The sequence below is a fragment of the Panicum virgatum genome, chromosome 1K (genome assembly GCF_016808335.1).
Source record: "Panicum virgatum strain AP13 chromosome 1K, P.virgatum_v5, whole genome shotgun sequence".
In the NCBI taxonomy this organism is placed as follows: Eukaryota; Viridiplantae; Streptophyta; class Magnoliopsida; order Poales; family Poaceae; genus Panicum; species Panicum virgatum.
The window spans coordinates 53132603-53142695 of NC_053136.1; the positions used below are offsets into that span (position 1 = coordinate 53132603).

Below are 10093 nucleotides of genomic sequence, written 5' to 3' on the forward strand. Positions count from 1 at the left end.
CTAAATTTTAATATACATTAGCACTTGAATAGATATTGGAATTTTTAAATTTTGATTAAAATTTAGTCTACACTCCTGTTTGGATGAACTTTAAGTGCTGGTGCGCTTAAATCTTAACGCTACGTAACATCCTTGGAGCTTACAAGGCAATTATTGGTCATAGGCTGGTTCACTCTTTGTTCAAATGGCTCTGGAAAGCCAAATGCCAAATGAAGCATAAAGTCTTTTTTTGGTTGCTTCTCAAAGACCGAATCAACACAAGAGACATTCTACAAAGAAGAGGAATGGTAATTGAATCAGTAACATGTGATTTGTGCATTTTGCAAAGAAGGGAGACTGCTGTTCACCTTATTCTTAGATGTAATTTTGCACAAGCTTGCTGGGCATCAATTGGTGTCAACTATGTTACAACCAGACCTATGCACCAAATTCTTAGAAGGATCAGAAGCAGTCTGGGGGTACCCTTTGCTACAGAAATTATCATTCTCATGTGTTGGTCTATTTGGACTACTAGAAATAGTTGGATTTTCAACAACAGAGATCCTTCGGTTCAAGAATGCAAGGCCAAGTTCTGCATGGAGTTCAAACTTATCCTGTTAAAAGCAAAGCGAAGTAATGTTTTGGCCATGGAGTCGTGGTTAGCTTTGCAGATGTGATTTCCTTAGGATTAATCTGTTTTTCTTTTTTCTTCTTCTCTTTCTCTTTGGTTGTCTGTCCTTTTGATTTCTTCTTGTTTGTACTTCTATTTTCACTTTGATTCTTTTAATATATATCCAGTAGGGGCATGCTCCTCCTGTTTCCATTAAAAAAAACATCCTTGGAGCTTAGCAAATTAGATACCGCATCAGCCGATGAGCCTAGCTAGGCAGTTCCATCAACAGTTTACCCGAGGTTTCCCTCTCGGTGCTGCTGAAACGATGATAAGCACACCACTTGTGACTTATGAGTGACTTGCTTCTAGAACATTGTAGATTACCACTAAAATAGGATAAACTACAACCCCAAACACCCAAATCCTCAAAGAACGAACCTTACAAAAAAGCGAATTTACCAAAGACGGGCCAGCGAAAAGCAATACCGCTGTACACAAACGAGGAAGTCCAGGTAGTAGCCGGACCCGCCGACGCCGATACTATGGAGGGCGACGACCGGAGGGCCCCGCTGCTGGGCGCCGGCGGCCGTCCCCCGTCTCTGCGGCGCCGGGACTCGGCTCGGTCGCTGCGCAGCAGCTTCCTGTCGCGGCTGCCCGACAAGGTGCGCGCCGCGCTCGATCCCGAGCGCACCGCCGACGTCGACCTCGCCCGCGCTAAAGGCCTCTCCCAAGGTGCGAGATCAACCTGTAGCTAGTCAGCACAGGGAGATGCGAGCTTTGATTCCTCCCCTGCGTCGGTGTAGGTGAGAGAGAGTACTACGAGAAGCAGTTCGCGACGCTGAGAACCTTCGAGGAGGTGGAGGCGCTCTGCATGCCCGGCGAATTCGAGTCGGATGAGTCTGACTATGGGGCCTTCGAGGACAAGGAGCAGAAGCAGAGCGAGTTCGCCATGAAGATTTCCAACTATGCCAATATTGTGCTGCTGGTTTTCAAGGTAATTTCTTTTTTTTTTCGAGCAATATTTCAAGGTAACTTCTCGCGTCAGGCTGTGCAATTCTACTACAGTAGAACATGGGTACGGATCAGAATCGAAGACTGTATGCTGATCCATTTGCGCTGCGAAACTGGCAGGTGTATGCTACGATCAGGACGGGGTCCATGGCAATTGCAGCATCCACGCTTGACTCGTTGCTCGATTTCTTGGCCGGCGGCATCCTTTGGTTCACACACCTTTCGATGAAGAGAGTGAACATTTACAAGTACCCAATTGGCAAGTTGCGTGTTCAGCCGGTTGGGATCATCGTCTTTGCTGCCATCATGGCGACTCTAGGTATTGGCATCTTTACTATGGCAGATCTCCATCTCTAATACTGAACTCCCGTATCAAGAAATGTTTAACTTTTACTATCTGTCAAACAAATGCAATGTTCAAGTGTCTGTAGAAATAATTACTGTCAAACAAATGCAATGTTCAAGTGTCTGTAGAAATAATTAGAATGAGTTTCTTTGTCAATGTATTAGGTTTCCAGGTCTTGGTCACAGCTATTGAGCAATTGGTGGAGAATAAACCTGGCGAGAAGATGACCTCAGAGCAGCTAATATGGTTGTACTCCATCATGCTTTCAGCAACTGCTGTGAAACTTGCTCTCTGGCTGTACTGCAAGAGTTCAGGAAACAGCATTGTCCGGGCTTATGCGAAGGTATCAATATCTGCCTTGACCATACTACATGAGCATACACTAACTGTGTGGAATAAGTTTAGTTGGGTACATAAATTTTTTTGAATAATTGTTGGGTACACTGATTTAATTGATAATCAACTTTGTTATTTAAATTCAGCTGTACTTGTGCCATTCAGGACCACTATTTTGATGTGATAACCAATGTTGTCGGTCTGGTGGCTGCTGTTCTTGGGGACAAATTCTTATGGTGGATTGACCCTGCGGGGGCTGTACTGCTTGCTGTATATACCATTGTGAACTGGTCCAAAACTGTGTTAGAAAATGCAGGTATCTCCAAAACTCTTTACATTCCCAAATGTCCATGAAACTCCAGAAATGCTTTATCACCCCCCCCCCCCCCCGATAGGAAAACAAGCTAAAAGTTAGATGGAAGATTTGGTATCCTCTCACTGTTGGCAGTTACTATAGAGATTATCATTATTGATCAGCACCCAGCAGAGGAAGATATGGATCAGTAGTAACGCTTTACGCTCTGAGTGCCTGATCAGCTTGACAGCTTGTGACTGTTTTTTCTTTCTCCAGCTACCCTAGTGGGCCAATGTGCCCCTCCAGAGATGCTGCAAATGCTGACCTACCTCGCCATGAAGCACGACACACGAGTCAAGCGGGTTGACACTGTTAGAGCTTACAGCTTCGGAGCTCTCTACTTCGTCGAGGTCAGTTAACAACTTAGCATTAGAAGAACACTAGCAAACTCTGTGTCCCTACCACTCCTTCCCATCTGCTATTAGTGTTGCGTGATCTTGTTCCTATGGTATGATATATTCTTGCAATATTGTAGGTTGACATTGAACTCTGAGAGGATATGCGGCTACGAGAGGCGCACACCATCGGCGAAACGCTGCAGGAGAAGATCGAGAAGCTGCCTGAAGTCGAGCGGGCATTTGTTCATATTGATTTTGAGAGCACGCATAAGCCTGAACATAAAGTACGGAGCAGGCTGCCGGCTACTGATCCTTGAGAGATTTTCACATACTCGTGAACAATGTTAGATTTAACTAAGAGCATTATGCTTTATTTTAAGGCGCCGGAGTTCAGCGACAAACTCAATGATAAAGTTTAATTTCCTTTCCTCCTGTAAAATAAGAGCTGCACGGATGTCTAACTGGAGTAATGCAGGAGTTAACCTTTCCGGTCTACTGATCCTGATCACCATAAATCACCATCGCCTTTGCAATTTCACATACTTTATCAATGAAGATGTTCGGTTATAGTTACTTCACTACTGGATAGAATATTACATGCATCATAGCTCAACAACGCCTGACAGCATTCAATCATGGGAGACTCCCAAGTTCCAGGTCATCGCATCCCAGCAGCATACAGATCTAAGAAAACCCTCACCCTTTTCAGCTTGCTAACTACAGACAAGACGGTGACCGGCAGCTTGCTAACTACAGACAAGATGGTGACCCACAAAGGTAGCTGTGCTTCATCTTCAGGTTCCAATGGGGGCAGCAAAGGGCAACAAAAAGATCCATCAACATTACTGCATTAGCTGGCAGCAGCAACCATAGCCGTGCGAGCATTGGTGAAAGTTGAGATCAGTGCGCCCAGCTGTAGCTTGTCATTGCATGCAAAGCTTAGCCTGTACCTGTATATCAAAGATAGATGCCATGAATAATGTTGCTAGCCAATAAAAAGTAAATACCAGAAAGAGCTATCAGTTTCCCAGCTGATCATAGCCCAAATCCATGGGAATAACTCGAGTAACCATAGGTCAGTACTGACCTATTGCATTATCTCAGAGACGTTGCAGTGAACTTCTAAGTAATTGCTTCACGGAAAAAGAAAAACTACAGCTTCCATTTTTGCTGAAAGCATACATTCCAATTATCGAAAACTACTACATACGAAGTTTGCTGAATAAAAAGAACATTTTTCAGTCTTGCACCATTGCAAGGCCTAAACTATGCCAATGAACTAATTTAATGATATCATAGCATTTTCAATGAACCATCTTCTAAGGCTTTTCTTAGTAAACTAAGATAAGGGTATAGGTGTATCAAGTAAATAGACAGCTTGGCCACAGATTGCTGGTCTTGCATCCATCATATTAACTGCCTATATTGGTATATTTATGCCAATGTGAGTAGAATTAGCAACAAAACATAATTAATTGATGGAACAGAAGCATCTGGTGTATTATTGGTAAGCTAGTTTATGTACAGAACCACACAATTCAACAGTAAAAGTTTAATCAGGACATACTCAATATCAGCCAGGTCATTAATCAGTTTTACACGAACATCAGATGGCATTTGTATTTTGAACACGAACCTGCATAAAAGACAACACAGAAAATTAGAACAATGCTTCAGAGGGTTCAAAGTTCAGTGTTAATTAAGAATATTTATGAAATGAAGAGCTGGTACTGTAGGCAATAGGTAGCGCTTACATAGTAACCTCCCGTATGATATCAACCAAGGCCAGCCCTTTCCTCATCTTCATGTCAGATATATCTAAACAGATAAGAGAACATACATTAGACAATGAATTATTAGAAGGATCATATTGATAAACGTAACTAAGGTTACATTTGAAGCTGGTTGAAAATGGCTCATTTAGTAGCCAAAATGCTATCTCCTCAATATCTTTTGGCATGGGGTTTCCTGTGCAAAGATAGACAGCTTCTTCTGTGATTTGTTGGGATGCCATGTGTGTTGACTGTGCATAAAAAGAAGGTAAGTCATTGCCAAAGCCATTGTCATTGGTGCACCAGCTTATACAGAACAAAATAATGGATATCATGACAAAAAAATGCTATGTTTTATGGTTCATCTCAGTGTTGAACTGTAAAAGTATTGTTGAAAGATTGGCATTAGTGAAATACTTGAAGCACCCACAACACAGTTAGCAAATCAGAAAAGAGTATAATTCATCCATATCTAAAAGGGTAACATTTTCTTGCCCTTTTTTTTAACTCACATCCACATGGTAAAAAATAGTTGGGTTCAAACGCACTAATCAGGGATAACCTGCAATATATTCAAAGCCTTCCTCATATCACCATTGCTTAACCGCACTAGGGCTGTCAAGCCACCCTCATCTACAGCGAGCCTGCAAGTACATGCAAAAATTAACATTGCAGATAGGACAAGAATCCCAGACTAGTACAGTACTACACGAAGATCGTGTACCATAATATCATGTAAAACAAACATAACCAAGTTCCCAAGTAACAAAAAATAGTTATTGAGAAATTCTTGAATAATCTTAGATGGAAAACAAAGCACTTACCCCTCAGATTTTATTATATGCTGAAGACGCTCTCTAACATGACTGCCATCAAGTGGAGCAAATCTAAACCTAGTGCACCTTGATTGTAGTGCAGGGATAATTTTGTTGACATGGTTGCATATGAGTGCAAACCTTGTGCTCCTTGTATACTTTTCAATGACTGCAAGGAGGGGCAGAGTACATAGATGTAAGGAAGAAGATGCACAGCAATATTACAGCAAGGAACAAGTAAATTATTAATGACAGAAACACCTCTTCGCAATGCAAATTGTGCATCCTTAGTCATTGCGTCTGCTTCATCCAAGAGGACCAACTTAACAGAAGGCCTTGCCCTGTATAGAATATTAAATAGAAGGTAAATGGGTATTACTTCACAGTATTATGACAGACAAAAATTGCTTGATCATATATCAAGTCTGTGTGACTTGTACGGCATACCCAAAAGAGAGGCTGCGTGCGCCAGCAAAATCCTGGATCTGCTGCCTTACAACATCAATACCACGTTCATCTGATGCATTGAGTTCCAGAATCATGTTGCTATACTGAGACCCATATAGTTTCCGTGCAACCGCCAGTATCGTCGATGTTTTCCCAGTGCCAGGTGGCCCATATAGCAACAAATGTGGAAGTCTATTCTCATTGGTGAGCCTGTCGACTACAACAAAACATTAAGGACAAAATCATCAGTTTAACTCATGCTAACTATACAGAGCAATCTGTTACAGTTGCAATAAGCACAGTTGCAAAGAATTAGTAGCTAATAACAAAACAACTCAGGAATCCCAGAATTTGTGGTATCATAGACAGGCATAAGTTTGGGGCCAAAAATCAACAACATACAGGTTATATGTAGCATAAGGTCCCTGAAGCATTGAACAAAAACAAGGTAGCAGATCGACCACAAGCCACGAATTAGTGGTCACTGAAACTCAAATCTAATAAAATCCCTTCACCACAACACAATCCAATCCCTCCTAAAACCCTAAACCCCGCACTAGGCATCGGAGGAGCGCAAAGGCCGCAGCTACTTACTGGTGTCGACGATGTCGCGGTGGGCGGCGACGTCGGCGAGGGACTGGGGCCGGTACTTCTCGACCCATGGAGCGGCCCTCCCGGGGGCACTGAGCGGCGCCTTGCCCTTCGCCGCCGCCCCGGCCGGTGGAGGGGGCGGCGCGGCGGCGTCGATGTCCATGGGAGTGGCGGCGGTGGCTCCCGCCATAGCAGTGGGTGGAAACCCTAGAGCTGGAAGGCGGGATTGTGGGGAATGGTTGGCGCCAATTCGAAACCCTCTCGTCGCCCTTCTCTACCTTGGCGACTTCAGGAGCGAGGCGACAGGGAGTGGTCAGAGTCAGGCCGTCAGAGTGCTGCCGCGCCGTGTCGAAGAAGGCCGAGCTTTTGGCTCGAGCACGATCTGGGAGGCCTTAGCCCAGCCCATTTGTAACGTCGGCCTTGATGAGCCTTTTGTCCCTACTACGCTGGAGGACACTCTCATGTGTGAAGCTCTCTGTTTCTTTCTTTCTTTTTGGAAGGGATGGAATGGAAGGGTGGACTAACTCAAGCGAGAACTTCTTCCAGTGAAGGAAAACGAAAATTCAATAAAGAAAATAATAGAGTTGAATTTTTTTAGGTGAACAGTAGGGGCAAGCCCCTACTGAATTAACATATTAGAAAAAAAAAAGTCCAAAGATGAGTCTGAACCGAACAACAAAAAGGGAAAAAAAACAAACAGGAAGCTCTAGGCTAGAAAGAAAAGAGAACAAAGGAGCAGAAAGTTCAAAACAAAAGAAAAGAAAAGAGGGAGAATCAGGTTGCATCTATCCAAAGGAGCATGTCTGGAATAAGACTTTGTTTTGCCCGATGAAGGAGGAGTAAGAATTCAGATTTGAGTTTCCTTTTGCAATCAGCTACTAGGGGGGTCTTTGTTATTGAAGATCCAGTCATTTCTTGTAGTCCAGATGCTCCATCACATAAGAATGATGATTTCCATTGCAAAAGGAACTCGAAGCTGTTGCTTTATCCTTTCTGAAGATCTGAAGAGCAGTCCTGGAGGGATTATAAGTGACACCAATGGTAGACCAGCAGGCTTTAGCAAAGTTACATCTTAAGAGCAGATGTTCTGAAGATTCTGGTCGTTGTAAGATACAGAGCTCACACGTGTAGGATTCTAAGATCATGCCTCTTCTCCTAAGGAGGTCCCTGGTGTTAATTCTATCGCTGAGCACAAGCTATAAGAAGACCTTGTGTTTCATTTGGCAATTTGATTTCCATAACCACTTGGAGTTGAAATTTTGTAGAACTCTTGTGGTTGGTACGCTGTTCGTTCTCTTACAAGTATACAATAATTGTGCAAGTTCTGATAAGTACTGAGGTAGTAGTAGTGAACAGAGTGGCTAGTGGCTTGCCACTTAATTGTTATTGAAGAAACAATCGTAGTAACTAGAAAGGACGGAGACTTGCAAGTAGCAGATGGAATAGTCAGGTCTTTTGCTTTTTGGCGCGCGGCATGTGTGCAGTGTGGCAGCTGAAGGATCAAGCCCCACACGGTCATTACTCAGAAAGTTCCTTTAGTCACCCCATCAGTGGCCGAAAGCAAAGGAAAGTTGCCAGATTCCTGTCTTGTTGCCAAAAGTCGGGAATAGTATTCAGATTCTGCATTTTTTTATACTGCGTCTTAAAATTTAGATTCGTTAACATAATGGTTGCAATTGGTTACCTTAATGAATGCCAACAACTCTCCTTTGGCTTATCTTTTCGCCTTTTTAACGGCCTTATTTGCCACTTAATTCAGCAGCGATGTGTGGACCTGTGGTGCCGCGTGGGGGGATATATATGCGTTCTGTATTTTCATGAAGCAAATGGGCACATGTGGACATAACAGTGCCAGAATGTACGTACTCAGTAATAATACCGAACTTCACGAGGTGCAGCTTATAGATACACGAACTTTCTTTAATTTACTATATTAAATATTCTATCATTGCAATCATTACACGTATATTGTTGATCATATCCCGGATCGGAGTAGCTAGCCGAACTAACTGTCAGTCTGACACTACAGCTTCAAGAATCCAGACAGCAAATTCCATGTCCTTCGAAGCTCCAATAATTCTCCAGTCATAGAATTTTGCCTAGGTCCCTATCGGTTTATGGATGCCGGCGAGCTGGGCTGCAAGAAGTGGCAGCATCCGATAAGCTCTGGCCTAAGCTCACCGGCGGCTGACCAGTGGGAACCACAGGTCCCGGAAGCATGACTGGTAGGAGACGAGCAGCAGCACGAGCGCGAGCGCGAGCGCCACCCCCCACGGAGACGACGCCCCCGCGCCATCCCGCTGCTGCTGGCCCCAGCCGCCGCCGCCGTACCAGGAGGGCTGGTCCCCCAGGAGCAGCGACGAGACCCCGCCGCCCCGCGTCCGTGACCCCGACGTGGCCGCCCAGTACTGCACCGCCAGCAGGAGCAGCAGCGGGGACAGCACGACGGCGAACCGGACCTGGTCGACCAGGCTCTCCACCGCGGACTCGTAGCGCGAGTAGAACGTGGTAGTGCCGAGCAGCGCGGCGGTGGCCAGGAACACGCAGAGGTGGAAGGACGTCGCCCTCGGCGCCGGCGCCGTTAGGTAGGTCGCCGTGCCCTGGTCGTAGTAGTAGCCGCCGCTCGCCATGCCGCTCAGCTCAGCTGTTCATGCGCGCGCGTGTGGTGTGCGGCGTGTGTGCTAGTGAACAAGCTGAGAAGGGATCGGAGCGGTTTATATAGGCGGAGGAAGGAAAGGAAAGGATGCGAGAGGTAGAGGGACACGGATACCTGCCCACTGGAGTCCAGCACCGAGCTGCGCTTTACTTGGGACGGGAGGATTCCGCCATTCCTTCACGAGGGGGTGAACGCGGCGCGGCAGCGAGCCAACCGCGCGGGGACGCGTGCCCTGCCCCCGATCAAGCGGCGATGGATGGAGCCGGGCTGCCGGCAGGATGGCTCGGAAAGCGTGGCGCTCACATCCAGCAGCCGCCGACGGATGGAACCGGCCGTTCGGGACGAATGGGGGTGGTGGTGGCTTGGAAAGCGCAGCGCACACGTCGGCGCGGTTGATTCCCCAAGTCCGGCCAAGGTCGGTGCTCCAAAACAAACGGCGACCCTGGACGTGCCCGCGACAGCCATGAGCCAAGGTATGGAGAATCACGGCGGACGGCGAGGACCTTGAGGGCTTGAGTTATGTGGACTTGCATGCTATTTTCCATTTGGTCGGATTCAATTTTGAACATATAAGCCGTCAGTGGAGTGCACTGGAAGAATTGGAAGCTGAAGGATAAAGTAACAGCCCACCCATCTCAATGCAAAACTTGGGAAGTAAAAGCTGCTCCACTCAAAGATCTAATAGGAAGATAGCCGTCAAATTCAAGAGAATCAAGAGTGCTTGCGTCATACAGCCTGTAAAGCCCAAATCATATAGTTGTATGTATCTTTTGGAGCTGACTGACAGAGGAACAGCCGAACAGGTATATGTGCATGACGAAATCTGAAGTCATG

At 45.6% G+C, this 10093-nt stretch overlaps 3 protein-coding genes across 3 annotated transcripts; 1 reads left to right on the forward strand and 2 right to left on the reverse strand.

Annotated features, from left to right (window-relative positions):
* Positions 1–978: 978 nt before the first annotated feature.
* LOC120643588 (metal tolerance protein 3-like) lies at positions 979–3493 on the forward strand. Its single transcript, XM_039919987.1, has 7 exons — positions 979–1324; positions 1396–1586; positions 1724–1922; positions 2114–2292; positions 2451–2601; positions 2857–2990; positions 3116–3493. The coding sequence occupies exons 1-7, from the start codon at positions 1135–1137 to the stop codon at positions 3131–3133; spliced, it is 1062 nt and encodes a 353-aa protein (XP_039775921.1). The 5' UTR covers positions 979–1134; the 3' UTR covers positions 3134–3493.
* LOC120643578 (replication factor C subunit 3) lies at positions 3481–7002 on the reverse strand. Its single transcript, XM_039919977.1, has 9 exons — positions 6607–7002; positions 6013–6229; positions 5827–5906; positions 5575–5734; positions 5313–5394; positions 4872–5001; positions 4733–4796; positions 4546–4614; positions 3481–3928 (listed from the first exon to the last, which is right to left on the reverse strand). The coding sequence occupies exons 1-9, from the start codon at positions 6791–6793 to the stop codon at positions 3829–3831; spliced, it is 1089 nt and encodes a 362-aa protein (XP_039775911.1). The 5' UTR covers positions 6794–7002; the 3' UTR covers positions 3481–3828.
* Positions 7003–8462: 1460 nt separating this feature from the next.
* LOC120643600 lies at positions 8463–9302 on the reverse strand. The gene has a single exon (XM_039920013.1). It carries the CDS (start codon positions 9231–9233, stop codon positions 8781–8783), a length of 453 nt encoding a protein of 150 aa, XP_039775947.1. The 5' UTR covers positions 9234–9302; the 3' UTR covers positions 8463–8780.
* Between the last annotated feature and the right edge of the window lie 791 nt (positions 9303–10093).